Source organism: Paramacrobiotus metropolitanus, unplaced genomic scaffold (assembly GCF_019649055.1).
Source record: "Paramacrobiotus metropolitanus isolate TYO unplaced genomic scaffold, Prichtersi_v1.0 Parri_scaffold0000011, whole genome shotgun sequence".
Lineage (NCBI taxonomy): Eukaryota > Metazoa > Tardigrada > Eutardigrada > Parachela > Macrobiotidae > Paramacrobiotus > Paramacrobiotus metropolitanus.
Window position 1 is genome coordinate 1,334,297 of NW_026570231.1, and position 21,435 is coordinate 1,355,731.

The 21,435-nt window shown below is 39.5% G+C and overlaps 3 protein-coding genes across 4 annotated transcripts; 2 read left to right on the forward strand and 1 right to left on the reverse strand.

Moving 5' to 3' along the window:
* Nucleotides 1-3,671: 3,671 nt before the first annotated feature.
* On the forward strand, nucleotides 3,672-8,354 carry LOC129583626 (fez family zinc finger protein erm-like). Of its 2 annotated transcripts, none has more exons than XM_055475509.1 (6): nucleotides 3,672-4,117; nucleotides 5,660-6,301; nucleotides 6,441-6,689; nucleotides 7,311-7,502; nucleotides 7,622-7,765; nucleotides 7,847-8,354. In XM_055475509.1, exons 2-6 carry the CDS (start codon nucleotides 5,663-5,665, stop codon nucleotides 8,135-8,137), a joined length of 1,515 nt encoding a protein of 504 aa, XP_055331484.1. In that variant the 5' UTR covers nucleotides 3,672-4,117; nucleotides 5,660-5,662; the 3' UTR covers nucleotides 8,138-8,354. The 2 variants fall into 2 exon arrangements, with proteins under 2 accessions (XP_055331484.1, XP_055331485.1); XM_055475510.1 differs by having other exon boundaries at nucleotides 5,660-6,274.
* An 826-nt stretch (nucleotides 8,355-9,180) lies between these two features.
* On the forward strand, nucleotides 9,181-16,176 carry LOC129583591 (neprilysin-4-like). Its single transcript, XM_055475443.1, has 18 exons — nucleotides 9,181-9,375; nucleotides 9,514-9,797; nucleotides 9,953-9,980; nucleotides 10,120-10,197; nucleotides 11,666-11,721; nucleotides 12,030-12,116; nucleotides 12,290-12,705; nucleotides 13,069-13,328; nucleotides 13,397-13,619; nucleotides 13,699-13,749; nucleotides 13,844-13,972; nucleotides 14,224-14,386; nucleotides 14,468-14,587; nucleotides 14,960-15,150; nucleotides 15,233-15,308; nucleotides 15,489-15,517; nucleotides 15,638-15,689; nucleotides 15,902-16,176. The coding sequence occupies exons 1-18, from the start codon at nucleotides 9,323-9,325 to the stop codon at nucleotides 16,024-16,026; spliced, it is 2,421 nt and encodes an 806-aa protein (XP_055331418.1). The 5' UTR covers nucleotides 9,181-9,322; the 3' UTR covers nucleotides 16,027-16,176.
* LOC129583589 (uncharacterized) lies at nucleotides 15,773-20,696 on the reverse strand. The gene is made up of 7 exons (XM_055475442.1): nucleotides 19,749-20,696; nucleotides 19,418-19,518; nucleotides 19,035-19,204; nucleotides 18,267-18,641; nucleotides 17,277-18,102; nucleotides 16,810-17,017; nucleotides 15,773-16,536 (listed from the first exon to the last, which is right to left on the reverse strand). Exons 1-7 carry the CDS (start codon nucleotides 20,432-20,434, stop codon nucleotides 16,299-16,301), a joined length of 2,604 nt encoding a protein of 867 aa, XP_055331417.1. The 5' UTR covers nucleotides 20,435-20,696; the 3' UTR covers nucleotides 15,773-16,298.
* Nucleotides 20,697-21,435: the final 739 nt, after the last annotated feature.

A 21,435-nucleotide genomic window follows, 5' to 3' on the forward strand; every position in this document is an offset into this window, starting at 1 on the left:
ATTTTCCATAATGTTAAATTCTTTTACAATTCTTTGGCAGTGGATTAAAATCTCCCGAAAGGAGATTTAATGATGCTGCCAGAGGGTAACCTGCAAATCTGATTTAATAACTATCTAGAGGCGCTGCTAGTGATAGTTTTCAATGCGCTATTGATCCTGTTTCGGATAACGGCGATCGGCTTTTGATCAAACCTTTTAAGCCAATTAAATTAATGTTACCGCTTGAGCTGCTTACTAGAGAGATGATTGTTACGCGATGCTATAACAAATCATCGCCTTTGGGGTAGCGGGTCTCATCGTTCGACGAAAGTAAATTATTAAAGGCCTGTGTTATGCTTAGCTATAGGTTTCTTTATTGACACCATTTATACTGTTAATGTAGCGTGCGCGTATTCCGCCAAGAGGTTTGTATTGCGGAGGCCCTAAACGCCAGTCGCACTGTGCCAATCCGATTGAATGGATGCTGCTTTTGACCTTTTCTCCCAGATTTCCTTTTGTACATCGGCATATCAACAAACTGCCGGTGAATGGATAGCAAATGCTAACTGCATAATAACGCTTTATGCCACCTTTTTCTGAGCTGTTAATCCGCCGCTGTATAAATAATCCAAAATGACCCTACATAACCAGTTCATTTTGTTATATTTACCGCATCGTGATATGTATTCCCGCACGCGGTCGCTTGTCAGATACCGACGATCTTTGGTTTGATAAACAGTGAATGAACACGTATGTTTTACCAAACCTATCAAAAAACTTGCCCGACGTGTTGCTCGTTTTCGCCGTCACATAAAGCATAAGGTATTTATTACAGAAAATTTGCCTGTTCAGCAAAAATGGTCATTGATACACATACATAATGCATTACTGGTTGCCAGTTCAATGCTGACTGGTTTGCCGTTTGTGAAAATATAAGCAATGTGTATTTCAGCAGGTGATTTGGAAGTTTCACTCCCCACAAATAGCATCCATCATTGCACAGATTTATTGAAGATCAACCAAGCGCAATGAAATATGCTTTCTTAATCAGAACAAAACGGCCAATTTGAATCTGACGCGACAGATTCAACAACAATGTGTGCTGCGTATGTACGAGTGCTAACGCTTCGAATTTTAAATGCAGTTTGACTACGCCCGCGCATTTTCCGCTAGAACTCGCGGCATGTTACAATTCTAGAATTATTATGGAAAATATTTAAAGCTTGAATAAATAATTTTTATAATTATTAGAGCTACAGATCACACTTATTAGTCAGTTGAATAGAACTAGCTCATAGTTTTTTTTCAAAATACTGCTTCTTACTAGCTTTCGAAATCTGCCATGGGACAACTTTGACATTATCAGCGCATTACACATGATGTCTACTATGGACGTCACTTGAGCATCGTTCTACGCAAACTGCAGTAATATACAATAAATATGAACAAGCATCGTAGATACAACTGCCAAATTTAATAATAACAAAAAATTGCACGCAAAACGAAGAACATAAAAAAAGACATTGAGGTACGGTGTCATATGAATTTCGTTCCCACGCACAATGTGAATGCTATTGTAGCAGAGAACACAAAAAACGGCACAGGAGAGTTTTTGATAAAATTAAAGTTTTGTCATATTGGCTCGTAGGACATACAAACCAAGTGCTGTGCTTTTGATAAGCAATTTGTCAAAGAGCTGAATAAGACGGTCAGGAGAGAATCCACGCGTGAAATAGCTTATATGACAAAAGTACGTGACGCTTTTGTGTTAAGTTTCTGGCTTTTTCATGAACATCTCATCAAGTGGACATCCTGCGGTGCCATTGGTTTGTAATGCTTCGAACTATGCGTGAATAGTGATTTCCGACTAATGAGTCCGTAATAAACGTTAGTGGTGAGAAATGTTACTTGGCAGCGCTTTATCAGTTCTTTTGCACTAAATTATCTTGAATTAACTTTATATTTTTTACAAGGGTCAGTAAGTAAGCCCAAAAATCCCCGTGAACAGTACGTACATGAACACGTTCGTTAAAGACTCTCCAAGTTTTAGCACTAATAAATCGCCGAATATTAAAGACTTTCAGCTGCATTAATGGGCAAGTTGGCAGCAGCAGTAATACTGTAGTTGGTATAATATTGTTTGATGCGAAATGTGGACTTGTGAAGCACAAAACAGTTAAATTGTCGCGTATTCTAGCTGATACTGCAGCTGCGAAGTGTGAGGTGCTTTTTGTGATTGGCATTCCACAATCCACATACGCATCCATAGTTATTAATTCGGTCTTCTGACCATTCAAATTTTAACCGCACGTTGTAATGGCTCGAAAAAGCAAACTACAAAATAGCCGGCGCACGAACTTAAATTCTAGTATATATATGAATTAATGGGAATTTAAACCAACATAAATATCTCCGCTAATTTTTGTTACAATAATCATATACTGTAACTGCGGCGTTAAATATTGTACTTTGAACATTTAAGTCGTCAAGGTATTACTGCACTACACCGGATTACATGCCTTCCCTTTTGATATTCAAGATGAAAACGGCAGACATATTATTGAGCAGCCCGTTCCACAAGCCAGGCCACTCCAGACTTGTTCACGGGACAATGGAACGCTGGCGGATAAAAGCGTACAAGTTAGCTGGCTGTATTATAGCAAAATGGCAACTGTCACTATTCTCGGCAGTCCAACAATGCTGATCCCCAAATGCGTCAATAGGTTCATTCAAGCTGAAATATGCTGAAAATGTGCGCTGTGCATAGTTTATAAAATGAGAAAATTTTGATTTTAATGAGGCCTGTGATTTCTGGATTGGACCCGCCGCCCCGGTCACCCCACTGCGCCGACACAGTTGAACCGCCCAGTGCGAATCAGCATACTGCAGTGCGCAGAGCAAATCCCGGTATTGTGACCAATTCATTAGGCTGGCAGCATCAGCGCTGCGCTTATTTATCAAACAGCGTACGCACCACACTCATTCATTAAGCAAACGCTTTAATTTTAGAGGTGTGCCGCGTTAGACAAATGTTGTTTATAGATTTGTAGCAATCAGCTGCAATCAACAGCCACATTAATGTACATGCCACCAATTTAACTGTGTCATTTCATGTCATATGAGTACAAATCTAACGTTTTGTTTACGATCCGGTTGATTAGTAGCTTCGAATGTACGCACCATGTAATTTTAAAATATCGGTTTCATCCTAAATGTAGCCTGTATATTATTATGAGAGACAATGAGTATATATAGACGGTGCATATTGTAGTGTATGTGTGTATATATATATGTGTATTCTGTTCAACCAGCCCTGTATACGTATTGCATTTTAGAGGTTACAAAGTAGTTCATTGTTAATGCGAATTAATATATAGCTAAGAAAGAAACTTGGTCGTTTAGGTAATTACGTGTAATAATATTTTCAGAGACTGACTGCAACAAAGACAAATGTTTACTGTTATGTAAAAAAAAATTGAAATTATAAGTTACAATATACACAGCAGTATCATGATATTTTTCGGTCGATGGTCAGTAAAATGTTGCCATGTTTGCAGGTGAAATGGACGCCAGTTTTCATGGAAGTAAAAGTTATCGGCGCTTCTGCACCATTTGTAAAATTTAACCGAGTGATCCTTATGGGAATAACCAGTATCCGCAGCGTCGATCACAATTCTCTCCAGAGAACAATTGAATAACATGACGCATGTTGCAAGGAGGGGCAATGTTGGTCTCGAAGCCTGTCATCTGAACCGTTCTCACGAATTGCTAAATTGTACCCGCCCCAGTCTCCGTTTATATGAGTACATATGCAACGTGCGCTTAGATAGTCCCTGTTGAAGAAAAATGGTGCGCAGCTAGAAGAGCATACATTGCGCAGCTGGCTCCTGAGTGCTCAGATCAGACGATCGTATTGCCGGATCGATTCACACAGATCCAGCCAGCAAGAAAATAAGCCCTTAACCATTCGACTGCCGATTGCCGATTTGACGGCGCGTTGTCCGAAGTGGACATCACCAGTTCTCTACTAGGCCGCGTGACCTTTCCGTCGATAGCTTTCTCAAATTTACACATTTGATTGTGGAACTTTCTGAACCTCAGCATTCTTTCATCACATACTTCAAGCCTACTGTGTCAGGTACGGGCTCATTATTATTTACATTTAAGTCATATATTATCCCAAATTTTTTTAATCTGCCGTTTAAAGGTTTGCAATTAATACCACATTTGCATGTCCTTTTCATTTGCGTTTGCATTTGCCTAACCTTTTGTTTAAAATTAGGTGTTCCATATATCAGATGTTAATTTAATTGCTGTTGATCACGATTTTGATATAATACGGGTTATAAAAGTAAAGTTCGATATTCAATATGATGCAGATATCCCAATCTCTTCCATGAGTGTAGTAAGGCATGTTACGATGAAAAAAAGCAGATTAAATTTTTTGTATCAATAGCATCAGAATAAATTTTTTTTGTGCTGTAAAAACTTCAATTTTAGTAGCTGAAGATGAACGATCAGATACATACGAGGTATATATTAGCTATCCTAAATCTTATACTCGACAGGGAATGTATATGTCATGGATGATGAAGGATGTCATATCGATAATTCGATGGTGTAACATATTCTTTGCTAGAAAGGGATTTTGAATTTCAGTGACCAAAAAAGTCGAATCCAAAACGGTTTTGATCTTGATCCTTTCTGCTGCTAGTATAATTCGTGTGCAAGCCAGTAAATTTAAGTACCGCTGACCTTTTGCTGCCCAGGCGGTTGCACGCATCCATTCACTATGAGTAATTCACAGCTGCTATGTGCACCTTAACAAAACAAGCGTTTGTTTTTTTGACTAACTATGGTATTGTTCCTGCATCCGAGGTCAGTTAATTCTCGCCTCTGTCCTTGCAGTTAGTTATCGTTTTTTTGCGATATTATATTTGATCTGACTATGAAATTTTCCGTAATACAGGTAAGTATTAGCCGGTACTGCACAACGTATGCATGTTTGTGGCTTTGTTAAGTCAATAATAATAATTATATTTGCAATTTTTTGTGTTACTTGGAAAAACCAAAAGATGATGCCGAAAAACTGGGAAGATTAGAAAAGTCACATCTGCCTATAATCATAACCTTTATCCCATGCGCCGTAGTACTACGGTAATGCTGCTGGTTGCATATATATATATCCGTAGCAGTCGATTTTAAAATGTTCGCAAACATTTGCTGATACAAGTACGTTGCTTTGAAGCGTCAGTTTAATTTCCAAAACTGAAACTGATTAGTTCAAGGTGTCCCGTGGGGATTCTTGCGGCTGAGCCACTTAAATTTTGTTGCCTCTTTCTGTCAATATTTTTAACACCTGAACGGCTGACAGCTCAATTTGCCAATCACAATATACTTTGCTGTTCAGAATTTACGAGCATTTACATGTTCTGCGGGAATTACTCACAAATGAGAGTACGTAGAATTGTTACGTATGCGCGTATTTAACGTTCCGATACACATTTATAGTTAAAACCCTAAAATAACAAATTCTGTAAAAGCCATGTTGCAGCTTACTTATGAGTAAAACTTGCGCTCTTCCGATGCAAGATTACAGTCAACGACAAATTTTTGTAACTTCAGAAATTTCTGTTGTACTTGTGGACACATAATACGTAGTATACGTTTTTCTTCCCAGAAAATGGACGACCAGAAAACAGCAAAACCCAAAAAGGACCTGTCATTTTCCATTGCAAAAATAATGGAATCAACCTCAACCGACAGCGCCCGTAAAGAGGTCTCAAAATCCTTACCGGCTAAACCTATGGTACGGCCAGCCAAAGCGGCGGCCTGGCCGTATGCGCCACCGCTGTCCATATACGGCGGACTGCCACCAGCTGCACAGAACACTGCGGCAATACTGTCCAATCCCATGGTGTGGATGTCGCACTTTATGCAGCCGTCGGTTACCGATACATTACGTCGAATGCAACAACATTCAGCCGCTGCAGCAGCCGCAGCCGCCGCCGCCCTATCGATTCCCACACCAGGAGCACTGCCGCAGCAACCGATAATTAAACAGTCCCCATCACCCTCACAAGCACCACTTCCATCAAAGCCGTTTTCCGATCCGTTTGCCAATTTTGTGGCGGAACAGCAGCACCATCATCATCACCACCACCGTGTGCACCCGGCCAGTAGAAGACCTGGCACACAGGAAAGTCCTAATAAAAGACGCCATGTGGAGAAACATGAGGTGCGCTCAAATGAACAACGCCCACCAAGTGCCGGTGAAGCAGACGCTGAGCGCCCGGTAAAGGAGCACAGAACAATGCAGCCAGTACGTAGATGTTCAGGGGAATGTAATGAAAAGAAGTGTCACATAAGGCCATATATGATGAATTCTTCAAGTGGCCACCACGTTGATTATGAACTGGGTATGCCTGTAGCGGATGAATAACGGGTATTATTGTCTGTAGGCCGGTAAGATTGGAGTGGATGAAAAAGACAGTGAAGAGGAGGAAGATGAGGATGAAGAGGATTCCAATGAAAGCAGTCCCGGTGAACAGATGGAGACCGATGAGAGCTCAGACCGGAATGACCTTTCTGCTGGGGCCTCCAAGGGGAAGACCTTCGTCTGTCCGGAGTGTGGGAAAGTGTTTAACGCGCATTATAACCTTACGCGTCACATGCCTGTTCATACAGGCGCTCGTCCTTTTGTCTGTAAGGTAAGAAAATCGATGACATTTTTCGTGTGCAGTAATGTGTATTACAGATTTTATAAATTCAGTGTTTTCTTAAATTTTCACTTCAGTGTCATTAAATTTACATTCAGCGTTTACGAAATTTTAAAACAGAAAGAGATGTAATATTAACGACCTTGTCTACGAATTGAGTACGTGTTCTCGTACACTAGCAAATGCTGCAAATGATTTATTTGGATAGCTCATGCTCTCACACTTGCCTCGCATTCTGTTGTGCTGTAGATATGCAGCCGGAATCGAACGAAAATACTAACGCAGGTTGTGCAATGAAATTGTGGAAAACGAATAGTACAAATTTGATCAAATAACTCTGTTTGACGGCCGATTGTCACAAAATGCATGCCGAGATATAATAACGGCAGTTTAGTTCAAATTTAATGTTACAATTGCTGCACGTATACAGAGAAAATTTTTAAAATTTGTACTTACAGATACAGTACACTATAAGAATTATTTTGTATGGTGTACCACTTTCGTATAGTCGGTGTATAGCGTAGATTGTATAATATGAATTGCCAAAATGTGCTCCACTATATTCATCGTGGGAAGTATTCAAGTAAAAAGTTAGACATGTTCCATTTTCAGGTGTGTAACAAAGGTTTCCGCCAAGCCAGTACGTTGTGCCGCCATAAAATCATCCACACAAACGAAAAACCGCACAAATGCGGCGTTTGTGGCAAAGCGTTTAACCGAAGTTCCACACTGAATACCCATATGCGCATTCATGTTGGCTTTAAACCATTTACCTGCGAGATATGCGGAAAAGGATTCCATCAGGTACAGCTGTAAGCAGGCGTTTTTTTGATGCACTGATGCTGGTCATGTAACGCATGATGACTTCCTATAGAAAGCACTATAAAAGGGAATCTGATGTAAACCACACATTTGCATTGCAGAAGGGAAATTATAAAAATCACAAGCTGACACATAGCGACGACAAAGCCTATAAATGCAAAATTTGTCACAAAGCCTTTCATCAAATATACAACTTGACGTTCCATATGCACACTCATAGCGATCAGAAGCCTTATTTGTGTTACGTAAGTATAATTACGGAGTATTTATTTCATTAAGAGTCGCCGTGCCCTTTCTTTATTTGACGGATGTTTTCATATTACCAGGTTTGCGGCAAGGGATTTTGTCGCAATTTTGACCTTAAAAAGCATATGAGGAAGCTGCATGAACATATTAAGGGCACTGCGAGTGGGCGGCACGCAAGGTCACCAGAAGAAGGCTACAGCGGTGGATCAGCTAATAGTCCTCCAAATTACAACTTGTCGTTGTTCGAGCAGACCTTCAGTGCATTTCATCCCATGACAGCAAATCGTCATAGTCAGTCCTTGTTATTTCCCCCGACAAGCTCTTTCATGAGCACAAAGTTATTTCCAGCGCTATCATCCAGTAAATTATAAAGTACCTACAAAAAACTAAGAAGCAAATAATATGAACTTATGAATTTAAATGACAGCTTTGTGTTGCTTATGAAGGTTTTAATTATATGGAACGCTGTAAATACAATGCACATAATGATCATACAACAGCAAGTTTGTTTTAGCAACCTCTCTGAATTTTAAAGAATCACTTGAGCTGATGACTGCGGTATGATAATTGCAATTACCGGTTACTCAATAAAATCCCTGTGTTTATCATGATGTATTAGACGGTGGATTTATTTTGCTCTCCATTAAAAAAATACACGGCCGGAGTCAAACCAGAGTGGTATTCTGTTCCAGTAAAACGATAAGAAATTAAGAATATTGCCATATATAATGCGTTCACCATAAAACCATTACATGTTATTTTCTTGATGACGGTTACACAGCTCGTAGTAAATCAAAACACACTGTTATTATATATCTATACTTCTATAGATAACATTTGTATAGCAGAACGTGTTTTTATGACATTAAGTGTAAGTTAGAGCACCGAAAACCAAGCTGTTCACTGAGATCGCTTGCGGTTGACCGTGAGACGATAATTTATATTTCCCAATCAGTATCGAAAACGTCTAACGGAATAAATGCATATTTCACAATCAGTATCAAAAACGTTTAGCGGAATAAACACATGCATACAACAGAGTTTCCAGGAAAGGAAATCCTTGGTAGCCGACTAACATGCATGATAAGAAATTATCTTCCAATATTGTTGTGATTATTACTAGCCTACCGGTATTAAAACGCGCCAATGAAACAACTTTCTGTAATGGCGACAGAATATATGCGTAAATTTTCATTCAAGTACTCTGTACAGAGTCTGTATGTGCAACTTCATGTCAGCAGTAAATTAACAAAGAATTCAAAATTGTCCTTATAAACAATCCAACCACGTTGGTTCGTTCATCAATGAATTTTGAGTTCTGTAATTATCACAAAACAATTCATCCAAAACTATATACCTATTCTCGCTAACTGATAAAAACTTTGACTGCATATCGCTGACGTAACGGCGTATCAGATTAATCTGAGTGTGCGTCGGCACAAATTTTATGGATTAATATGACTGCATATAAAAAGGTTTTAATGAATATTTGCGCGACTTAGTTACTAGCTTACTGCGGTAGATCTCACACCCCGGCTCATCCAAGATCAGCAAATATGGCGACCACAACCAGAACCAAGGAAACATTTGTTGTGTCGGATGGTCCCAGGTTGGCTAATTCAGTTCCATTTATGTTTCGTAATTCGATTAAATGTAGGCTAACTTATTGAATACTTAATTTATTAATCGGCTTACTTCTATACTAATCGTAAAGTATCTCTTGCGTACATAACTGAGTGTGTTTCAGTTCCGATAATAAGTATGGCCGAAAAACGGTGTACGGATTGGGAGTGGCCGTTTTCGTGTTCCTTGTGTTGTCCATCACGTTTATTGCGCTGTATGCTACTGCGCCAGCAGCCTCCAGTGAATGTGGAACAACACCAAGTGGAACAACACCAAATGGCACAACACCAAGTGGAACAACACCAAGCGGTACAACACTAAATGGTACAACACCAAGCGATGTTCCTACCACAACGCCGCTGCCAGTAAAGCCGGGTGAATGTGGCACGGCAGGCTGCAGAAGGGCAGGTACACTTGATAATTATTAATTTGTGTCATTTGTTGATCAGTAAAACGTGCAAAGGGTAATAATAAATATAGTTTAAATATAAGTTTAATTATATCTTGCCGCCAAAGTCCTGATCAAATGCGTCGGAAATAATACGGTTGGCTTACTGTTTCAGCGGAAAGCCTACAGAAATCCATAAACAAGTAAGCATACAACCGCGACATTATTCGCACTGATCGGCAAGATCCAGAATACATAATTTTACACAATATTGCTGTTTTTAATATTTAAGATTTTTACCTGAAAACCTGTGTCAGCGTGCTTTTTCTTTTTTTATCTCAGAGACGTTCAACCTTGTGACAATTTTTACGAATTTGCTTGCGGAAACTGGAATAAGACGGAGCCGATGCCTGATGACCGGTAGGTGTTGATTAAGTGAACTTTTATTAATTACGTAAATCTTTGCTGTTTAGTTCATGTTGTACAGAGGGTTATTCAGCCAAGTGTGGACACTTCGAAAAAAAATTCCTTAAAAATTTCATTTTAAGAGAAATGATGCCATAAGCATCTCAATACAACGACTAACTAATCTGAATGCTTTTTGCAAATTTTGGTGAAAATCCAGCGTAAAATGCTCGCGATATTGTCTGTTAACCAAAAGACTCCGACTACTAACCCTTGACCAGTCAAAATTTGGCTTTCGATCACCTGGCCTTAAAAGGATCGTCAGTTTTTCCAATCTGAGCGGTTTTAGTTGTGAAAAGCGACGATCCGAATATTTTTTATAGCAAAAACGATTTCATATTCTTGCGCGTTCTTGCGGTAGGACGGTTGGAAAAAACGCGAAAACAGGAAGAGACCCGCAGGAGCCATGCCCATTGCGCGAACTCTTACGCACGAAACTATAGCTATCCTTTCCGTCCCTCCATAAACTAAAGTTGTAAAACAAGTCTTTCTCTACCGTTTACAATGTTCATTGGTCGAGAAAGACGCTACACGGATCAAGCCTGGCAGGGAAGAAGAAGTCATCCAGAACCCGAGACGTGCTCCCGGGAGCACTGCTGAGTAAACAAGGATGCAGCTTCCCAATCAAGAAATACTAGTAATTCCTTCAGAAAAAGGATTGTTCGAAACCCCTGACAGGTTTTCAACGGGTTATGGCGAAAATCCAAATTTTAGATAAATTTTGAATGAAGGCAATCCATTTCCTATAGCTGAACTGGTCAACTGTTGCCAACATGGGGGGGACAAACTTAATTTTTCCTGAGCTACAGGATGAAGAAATCGTGACTCGATTGATTTTAAAGTATGATTGGATGTTATGGCTACCTGACAAAATTTTTAAAAGAGTAAAATGAGCCTGCGACGGCTAAGGAGAAATTTTCCAAAAAGTGTCCACACTTGGCTGAATAACCCTCTGTACTTACTCCAAAAGCATAGAGATATATACGTTAAAGTACGTACAAACTTCCAAAACTAGACTCCCGAATGGATAAAACAAATTGTCCTAAAGGGGAAAATAAAGACGAAAACAGATATCTTAAGCTTATTATTGTTTGTCCCAGGAAATATTGACTAATCAACCACCGCCAAGTTAATGAATGGTTTTTAGTATGCTTTAATACAAGTTAGTGCAACTGCAATGGCACATCCTGCAGTACTGAATAATACTCGTACTTCCAAGCAGTACAATCATAATAATTATGCTTCTCAGCTACAGTATCTATTTATATTGAACGCGAATTGACTTTCTGGTACTATCACCTGTTACCGTCAATTCCATCCGGCATTGTAATCGCATCCAGATAATTTGGTGGACCACATAGATAATCAACAGAACACAGAAACGCGAGGTTGTTTACTAATTATCGTGTTTGGTGTCACGCAGGAGTACGTGGGGCGTTTTCAATGTTCTGCGAAGAGAACTGGCAAGCAACTTGAAAGGTAACGGAAATTAAACAGCTAAAAAAACTGACGGTGGTAATTTCAGTGTAATATTTCTGTTGATAAGTATCGAATGACGTATTATAAACCAAAATACCTGTAAAATATTGTAATGCTCATGTTTTACAGTTGTTAGTAGTCGGTCATATAATATGCGCATCTCAGAGCAAAAATATGCAATAGAGTAATAAAAAGAAACTTTGAAAAACCTCTTACTTCTTAGAAATCCTTTTTTGTACAACCGAATGGGTTTAGTGAACAAAACGGGTTAAGTGAACCTGAGTTATATATATGGTCATGTTTTATAGACCTTTTGAACGTCACTCATGGAGATACGACTTCCCTCAACTCAACACAGAAGATGCAACAATATTTCCAAACATGCGTGGACGAAGGTGTGTTTTTGAATGGCAACATAATGCATTATAATTTGCAAAATCGCAATATTAACAATATATCTGTATGTCCTGCAAGATGTTGGTTTGTCGGCTTCCGTTGTACTGACTTGATACTGTTTTGCGATTTCCGAGTCAAGAACCGGGGTTTACTTTAGTAAATTTTTTTTCAGAAAAGCTGGAGGACCAGGCAAATATCGAAACTCTCCGCAACCATATTATAGCAGTTTTTCCGGAAACGGTCAATTTCCCATTCAATGACAGTCCCATTCCCGACTTCGATGCCTCGTTCCGTGCCATGGCGAAGGCTCGTAAATTTGGATTAAGACTGGGAGTTTTTAACAATTTCATCCAATCAGACAATGACCAACCGCGTGTTAATATCATTCATCTCGATGCTGCGCCGCTTGGCATGGAGAGACATTTCTATCTGAGAGAAGATAACAGTACCGAAGTGACCGCATATCGAGAATATTTAAGGGACATGAAAGTGCTGTTTGCCAGGAAATTTGGACTTACCGGTATTACAGAAGCAATGGCTCTTGAAAGTGCAAACAGATTTATTGAATTCGAAACCGTTCTTGCACAGGTAACAAAAATGTTTCTTGTTTTACTGTATTAAAAGCATTTGGAGTACAGTAAACCATACGTTGACTGTTTCATAAATATATTCAGGTACTGTACTACATTCGGATTAGGTCTTCTTATCGCTTTAAAAAAGAGCAAAGTTGTTTTAAGTATGTATTGGTAAAACGATCAACTATGAGACGTACAGATATTTTTTCATGGACACTTAATTTGCTGAAAAGGGTTTTTGTTTTAAACTTCATGCTAACCTTTCTTCCCTTTTTCTGTCGATTTTTCTTATCGAGTTCTCACTAATAAATAATAAAACCATATTTCAGTAAAGTACTCAGTCGTAATGCATGTATGTATGCATTGACGGTTGCAGGCAAAACTGACACCTGAAGAAAGGAGAGACCCCAGAAAGACCCAGAACAAAATGACCATCGGTCATTTTGCCGGCAACTACACGGACAGAATGGGTTTGAATGCCTCTGAATTAGTCGGCTATTTCACGACAGCGTGGGATTCTGACCGAGTTCGTGCACGCTTGAATGCTTCCGAAGTTATTAACGTGCGAGAAACCAACTACTACGATGTTCTCACTGACTTGCTGCGAAATTATACAAACAACCCTGAAGGTCACCGGTAAGCGCTGCCCGCTCACGTTAGTACGCAACAGATGATCAGTTTAATTAAAGTTAAAATAATTTCAGGTTTCTAGCCAATTATCTGATATTCCAGTTGGCTAACAGCTACAGTGGGCGCCTAGGAGCTGAGTTTCGTAACATTAGTCGAAAATTCAGTACGGTCCTTCAGGGTCCCAGCTCCCCCATTCCGCGCTGGGAGACCTGCGTTAATCAGGTTAACAACGAGTTTCCCAATGCCGTTGGTCGACTGTACGTCGAGAGTCACTTCCAGAAAACTGCCAAAGTTCGGGTAAGGCTTGGGTATCGATGGATTTGATATGTTCATTGGGGCAGTTATTCGTTCTCGACTCAATTGTTCAATTTTGCAGCTGGAAAAGATGGTGAAATACCTCTTCGATTCCATCCGCACTATTATTATCGTAAGACAAACGGACAGTATTCCATTATTAAATTAGGTTGATCAACGGAATTGCTGATTCAGGAATAAATAAAATTGATGGGTCTCAATTGCAGAAATCGGACTGGATGACACCGACTACTCGAATAAACGCTTTGCAAAAGGCCGATCTTTTCACAGTTTTGGCTGGCTATGAAGATTACATTGTAGATGATTCCGACAGACTCAACAGAGAACACGCAGAGGTGAGCGGAAATAGCAAAAAAATACATTTTTTTTAAGTATAATAATTATTCTTGTGAAGACCGATATTCACAGAATTATGATAAGATGGAGGGTGAAGCTGAACTAACAAAGAAGTATGAAATAGCGTTTGCAGTAACCGCAGTGTTTGATACGGCGATCCGCGTTTGCAGCATAATATTACAGGAAAATAATACGCAAAACGTACGGTTAGAAAATTACTTGTGCTGACCACAGTCTGTTGTCAATTCAGTTCGCTGTGTCCGAAGACTCATACGTGGCCAACGCAATCAGTTACGGAAGCTGGTCAACAAATCTGGAAGGTGAAGAGTTTGTGAATGGTACCAGACGAGACACTTGGATAACAGGAGCCGCGGTCGTCAATGCTTTCTTTGCTCCTAATTTTGCCTCCATCTGTAAGTTTACAACACCTCTTTCCTTACGATTATGCAGCATCATAACAAATTAAAGACAATCTCTACTTCACGGAAATCTAGCGTTCCCGGCCGGCATTCTGCAGCCCCCATTCTTGGGTGATGATTATCCGGATTACTGGAACTATGGTGCCGTTGGTACAGTTATCGGCCACGAAATTACGCATGGATTCGATGATAAAGGTCAGTTTTGGGATAACAGTTTCGAAATGTGTTTGATAAGTCTTCAACAGTTATATCATCAACCTATTTCGTTACCACAACGGGTTGGTGATAGACTTTTAAAAGAATTCCAGCATATACAATAATATGCAACCTATCTTGTTTCTGTGTTGCTGCACCAAAAGTTGCAAAACAGTATGATAAGGCTGCCGTTTAGCAGTTGCATGAATGTTCGATGCAGATAGCGGAAATCAAACCCGCTGCTTTGTGATGACCTTGCTTATTTTCCGAGGATCTGTAATATGGCATAGTGAACTTAACTGCATATATTTATAATTTCGCAATCCTTGAGTTTTGCCTATACAATTGTTTTTAACACAATTTAATTTTCAGGGTCTCAGTACGACGGTTATGGAGTATTGACTAACTGGTGGGACGATGAATCCAGGTTAAATTTCACGAGCAGAGCAAAAGGCTTGATTGACCAGTACAGCAACTTCTCTATGATGGGAGTTCAAATGAACGGAAACTTAACTCAAGGCGAAAACATTGCTGATAATGGTGGAATTAAGGAAGCCTTTATGGTAATAACCATGGCAAAATGAGAAAGTTTGAATAACGTTGTTTTTACCAGTTGGATGATGGCATATTTCACCTTTTCTTCAGGGATATCAAAACTACATTCAGCGTGAACATGCTGGTGTCCCTGAGCCAAAATTGCCGGGTCTCGATTATACTCCAGGTATATAAGGCAGACTGAGGCGTGTGTACAATACTTATCTGCTCTTGGTTGTGTAATTTCGTCTTTAGTTATGCCGTAATATTACTAAAAAAAGTATTTAGTAATATTATGGTCATGCACATATTGCGAGGCCAATTTTCCGTAAAATCAGCTTCTAATTTCGATAATTTAATTTTGCAGAGCAACTGTTCTTTTTGGCAAACGCTCAAGTAAGTACAACCTGACGAATTCATGTTAAACTAAAAAGAGAATGATTATTGTTCCGGAAAAACTGATTTCTCATACGGTTACATAAGCTTATATTGGAGCGTCTGCTTAATAATTAACAGGTGTGGTGCAGCGATTTTCGGCAACAAGCACTGGAGAACCAAGTTAGGACAGGTAAAGGATTTTCATATTTGCAACGAGACTGAAATAATTAGGAAGTTATACGATATCCCGAACACCAATACAATCCTTACTGTTAAGTCAATGTCCTACATAACCGCTATCATAAATTTATTACAGTTCTGAAAAACCTAATTTGATGCGTAACACACCAGCGCGCTATTATAACATTCCTATGCTTTACGAATGCTTTGGGTATGTAACAGGAGCTCACAGTCCGGGTCGCTTCCGTGTGATTGGGCCCATGCAGAATTACGACGAGTTTTCTAAAGCTTTCACCTGTCCCGCTGGATCATTCATGAATCCAGAAGTAAAATTTGGAGTGTGGTAAAACGTTAAGTTGATGCGGTACACGACAAAGTTGCCTGATCTGTGATCTCTGTTGAACGTTTGCCTGAAGAAATGGAAAAGTGGTTAAACTGAGGTTGTTACCACTCATACTGCGCAATTACTGTATTTATAATTAAATTTTTGGTCAGAATGCACTTACTGGACTACTGTCTAAAAAAACAGATGAATGAAATCCGTCTGATCGAGCTACCAACGCATACAGTGTCATAAAAAGATGCATTAAAAATGAAGTGTTTTTAACAGTGCGGTACATCAAAATTTTCCAGTAAAGTTCGAAAAGGGCTGTATATTTCGCCACGCCTGACTATGGATATTGTCATTGGTGACAGTATTGTAACGTTGCTGCGCTCTCTCGTGAAATTCCAGTTTTTTACAGAGAATGTTGGTTAAGTGATTTTGGTCGTTGGTAAGACGGTCTTGAAGAGTGTTTTTGTGACTGTCCAGACCCGGCACGATTTCTTCAATTTGGCTTGACATATCCGCAAAAGTTCTGAAAAGATGTTTCACAATTTAAACTTTTTGCAACAACATCCATTCACTTTATAATCAGAGTACGATATAATTCTAAAACTAAACAAAAAGACTGCACTCACTTGTATATTCGCCCGAATGGTCTAGATCTAGCCGCGTCTTTTAGAATAACATTACATGAATTACACTACGTTTCAACATAATAATATATCAGTGCATGTTAACAATACAAAAATCCTCATGATTACCTGGATGTTGTCGGATTTAGAAATGCAACAATTTTTGTTCGTACTTTGCTAATAGTGGGTTCGTTTCGAAATACCGGAAACCGTTGACGTAGCCATGAAGGTCAGATAGTCGTGTTCTTTCTGCGTCGTTTGTGAGTAATAAAGCGAAAGCTCTTTCTTTGAGAGCCAATATATGTTCACATCGTACAATGCGCAGACAGCAGTCCAGAATAGACGAACGAAAGCCAGTGTCATCGCAGTGCACCTCAAGAGCTATCAATACAAAACCAACAGTTGCATAAGTTGTTTTGGCTTTCCAACAAACAAAGTTTGCTAAGCTATCGTAGTATACGGCCTTTACATAGAGCAATGCAATTCTAGAACATTTACTGAGCATAGAGCATTTACTGGCTAATGCCACAAAAAATCAATTTTTTAAGCGTCTTTTAAAAAATTTTTCGTCTTCTTGGCGTCATATTACATATACTGAAATTTTCGTTTGCCTTGCTGCTACGTGCCTTGCTTATCTTACCTTTAAAAGCTGAACAGCGCACAGCTCCGCAGTAATCAAACTGCACCATTTTCAGCAGCAGTTGAATTAATTCAAAACTTATTTTCGGAAAGCAGTTTACTGCATCCAGAGCAGCTAAGCGAACGGCTGAGCACTCATCATTTAAATACTGTACTAAATTCTCTTCCAGATTCGGGACACTTATTTCAATAGCCTTTAAGTGATCCAGTATCCGCAGCTTGTCGGTTATCTTTTCTGGCAAAAGTTTCACTGTGTCAGCGAAGTATTTGCAGAACTCGTCCATCCATCTTTGCTTCTGAAGGCAGTCCACGGCTTGCAAGCGCACTGCTGTGTGTTCTTCGTTACGGGCAAGCGACATGACCTTTTCTTTAACTCCATTCCATCTAGCGGAAAGTTCCTCCTCTAGTGGATTCGATAAATAAAAAATATTACGGCACGCTCGAATTCGGTCTCCCGAACTAGGAGAATCTAGGCGCCCGGATATTTCATCGGCAATTGTATCGCAGTAATTGCTCGGAAAGCGTGCAAGCAGCTGGACAAGGCGGTTTTGGTATTCTGTTTTCTTAACGTAACAGAACAGGAGATCAAAAATTTCATGGAGAATTCTCGTTGTAAAAATTTCATTAATCACAAATAAATGGCATGCTGTCCAACGGTTAACGAACAACGCAGAACGGAACATCCGCCACATCTCCTTTTCTATTTCTGCACCAAACTTGCCGTGCCGGCAACCTGTAATTATGGTGGCGGCAAACCGTACGGCGCGAAATGTATCCGTGCTTGCAACCATTGTAATAACTCGCATCAGCTCCTCAAAGGCGCGATTCTGGAAATGCGAAAGAAAGCCAAAGTCATAATATAACGAATTTTGCATAATCAATAATTAATATTTTTCTTGAGTGGCTTTTCGTTAGGCAGCTTCCCACTAATTTGCGGTTACGTATTTATTACAAATTACTGTTGTGGAAAGTTATTTTCTATAGTGCTAACCCATGTCTCTAGTTGCAGCAAGACTTTATTCTGCAGCAGGAAATATCCTTTTGCTCGCTCGGTGGACGGCGCATTGGGCAGAAGCGTGCTCAGGACACCGCGTAGGCGTTCGATCCCGGTGGGGCTAGCAATCTGGTCAATTACTTCGACAGGTTGCGGATTGTTGGTGCTATACGGTAAATCCGCCAGCAGTGTGTCGTAGCCGTAACCGACGACCCATTCTTGTAGCAACTGACGCCAAAACAATTCACGCGCGTCCAGGTTGTACTGCGTCAGTTTTAGGCATTTTGTTTCCCAGTTGTACTGTAAATTAAACGCCGCTGATCCCTTCTGCACGGGTTTCTTCAGTAATCCGGGGCCGTTTGCGGGATGTTCCTGCGGAAAACCAAAAAGATATCAAGCCTGTATGTCTGCATTACGGTTGAGTAATATTACCATATCTATAGGTTCAGACTAGAAGTAATACATTCAAGTTTTTTACAATACCAGATACAAAAATGGTTTTTCTTGTATGGTTAAGAGCGATTGCAGTCTAGCGGCTGCATAGAGCAAAAGCGCGCAAATGAAGCACTGCAGGGTTTCGTCTTTGTCACTGAAAAAATCTACGACTTTGCATGAAAATATTACCCAAAAACTTAAAAGTAGTTTGCTAATTGTTTGTTAGTACCCTTAAAGCTGACCGCGGCCGGACACGTAAAACGCAATTTTATAGCGAATATGTGTAACAAAAATATTTGGTATATATATTATCCCAGCGCACAAGTATACCTTCCTGGATGGCTTCGGCATTTTTCGGTTTTGCTTTCCGGTGCGAATTTTGTCCGAGTTATCTCGCTGATTTTGAGTCAGCTGGTTTTGTTTGTTCGCGCCGCTCTGTTGTCCAACAAGGACAACCGCTGCGCCTGTATTTTCAGATGCTGCTGACCGCATTCCAAATTCTGATTAACAAAAACATACTTTAGTGTCTTATCTACATACTTTAGCGTCTCAACATACATTAGTGTCTTATCTTATGTATTATTCTTTTTTGTATATATCTACACCACTAACCACAAGGACTGCAAATTTACTCGTATAAATTACTGACTTCTCTGAAGTCGCGTTAATACTTTGCAGGAGATAATGCAAAAATAATTTTTGGGTTGTATTACCATGGCTCGGGGAACTGCGTGTTTGGATCTTAGGAAGCCAGTCTATTTCGGCCAAAGGATCTTCCACCCAAAGATTTTTGTAGAGATTCTCCTGGTAAAAACTAACACTGTTGACTGTATAAATCGCCACAAAAATATGGTTAAAATTAAAGGTTCAAAAATTCTAAATATACTTGTATTTTTTAACGCATACACCCTGTCACTTTGCGATTGGTGGAAAGACGCCGTTATTTTATAGTGCAGTTTTAGTCTGTGAGTGCGTTTTTTATACTCGTATGTACTTTAAGTTATGAAGGGTATACAAAACGTCTGTGCATTTCTCGCACGCTACCTGAAAGCATCAGGTTTCCAGTCGTTCGATGGGATTTTTACGGCGTTATCTCGAATTTCCCCTAGTAAATGCACTTTTCGGATTGTGTTTTCTAAAAACAAAATTTCCTGCTCCTGGGCACCAAATGTTTTGTAAGCCGCAGGCAATAAAGACGGTCCATAGACGATATCAATCTTCTTATGAATTTGAGATTTTTTTGCGCTGGGAGCAAAAGTCTCAGTTAAAAACCTTCCTAGAACTTCATCCATCAAGGGAAAGGTCAGCATATTCCAGTACATCATCTCAAACTGCGCAGCGTCAATAATTTGCAATCTGAATTTTAAAGGAGGAGCGTATCGCTTATCTGTGACGTTCCGCACAGCATCTATCAGCTGTTCGTGCCAAGGAGTCGATGATGCTGCGAAAAGGTCATGGCGATCGGAATCGTGCTGTTTGACGAACTTGTAAATTGCTATGGCTCTTTGATGATTATTAGCAATCAAGTCGTTTATCCATGCATTGGTTTGTGAAGCTTTCTGGGCAAATCTGTTGATTCGCTGTTGGTCGGTTTCCAGTATTTTAATTTTGGGTTTCAACAAGATCCGTGACAGGAATGCCTTTTTCAACTTGGCTGCAAGCTTTGGCATTTTGTGAATAACTCCGATCGACTTCTTCCAAACTTTTTCGTTTCTGATGGTTAGGTGCATCTTAGGATGTACGATATGCTGCTAATCGACTACCGATTACCATCAGAAAATAACTTTATTTAAAAAACGGGTATCATCTCGCAATCAGTTTTAACAAGCACCGCTAATCCCCTGTTAAAATTAGTGCAGTGTTAGAAATGAATTTATCAGGAAGTTGCGTGCTCTGTTACATATAAATACAGCTATTAACGCTGATATTCCAGTGGGCAACTGTATACTTTGATGAGAAAAAATACGATATAATTGATCAAGTAAGTAGTTTTACGCGTACGACAACAAAATCAAAATACAGTACATTAACGTCACACATGAATATCCCCTTTCCAAGCAACCAAAAAGGCATACACGCGCGATTGTACTGTACTAATAACAAGTTTGTGCCAAATTAGGTGTTCTGTACGATAACAATATAAAACACATAATATTATTAATATGTTATGTCAATATGTATACCAAAATTTTCGCTGCTTATACTAACTGTAAGAAGTAAACGCTGTTTTCGTATTAAATACGAAAATACGTAGCTGCTGTGTCCGTAAAAGTAAGAAGTATGAAATTTTCATACTTCTTACTTTTACGGACACAGCAGCTGCTGATCTTACTATACGTACTACTAATCATTTCCTTTGTAAGACGTACGTGTTAGGTGCTAAAAGTTTTTCGCATAATTTGCTTTGTAGTTTGTGCTACGAGTAGAGTTACTTGAAGATGGCATTAGCACTGCGCCTACATCGGTTCTTTAACTGAAACGTTTTTGCAAGTTAATCACGCCTGTATTAACTTGCAAAAACGTGATTAACTAAATTATTGTTGACGTAATTTGTCCGCAAACTTTCGGCTGATTATTTTACACGGCAGAAACGTGGTTAAATATCACGACAGCAGCAAGATCACAAGAAGAATCGCAGCACAGTATCGATATACTCGTATTATAGTGTGTTTTATTAAGGAATAGTCATCCAAATCAGTAAAAGTACAAACGCTAAAACACTTAATTATAG

What these genes read in the sequence shown, in the direction of transcription:
- LOC129583626 (XM_055475509.1), top strand. Translation starts at nt 5,663, where the DNA reads ATGGACGACCAGAAAACAGCAAAACCCAAAAAGGACCTGTCATTTTCC. An exon ending in AGCACAGAACAATGCAGCCA is followed by an intron (nt 6,302 to 6,440) that starts GTACGTAGATGT and finishes TATTGTCTGTAG; the next exon opens with GCCGGTAAGATTGGAGTGGA. An exon ending in GCGGAAAAGGATTCCATCAG is followed by an intron (nt 7,503 to 7,621) that starts GTACAGCTGTAA and finishes TTTGCATTGCAG; the next exon opens with AAGGGAAATTATAAAAATCA.
- LOC129583591 (XM_055475443.1), top strand. Translation starts at nt 9,323, where the DNA reads ATGGCGACCACAACCAGAACCAAGGAAACATTTGTTGTGTCGGATGGT. An exon ending in AACAACCCTGAAGGTCACCG is followed by an intron (nt 13,329 to 13,396) that starts GTAAGCGCTGCC and finishes AAATAATTTCAG; the next exon opens with GTTTCTAGCCAATTATCTGA. An exon ending in TCTTTTTGGCAAACGCTCAA is followed by an intron (nt 15,518 to 15,637) that starts GTAAGTACAACC and finishes AATAATTAACAG; the next exon opens with GTGTGGTGCAGCGATTTTCG.
- LOC129583589 (XM_055475442.1), bottom strand. Translation starts at nt 20,434, where the DNA reads ATGCACCTAACCATCAGAAACGAAAAAGTTTGGAAGAAGTCGATCGGA. An exon ending in TGCCGAAGCCATCCAGGAAG is followed by an intron (nt 18,642 to 19,034) that starts GTATACTTGTGC and finishes GGTTTTCCGCAG; the next exon opens with GAACATCCCGCAAACGGCCC. An exon ending in GCGCTGTTCAGCTTTTAAAG is followed by an intron (nt 17,018 to 17,276) that starts GTAAGATAAGCA and finishes TTGTATTGATAG; the next exon opens with CTCTTGAGGTGCACTGCGAT.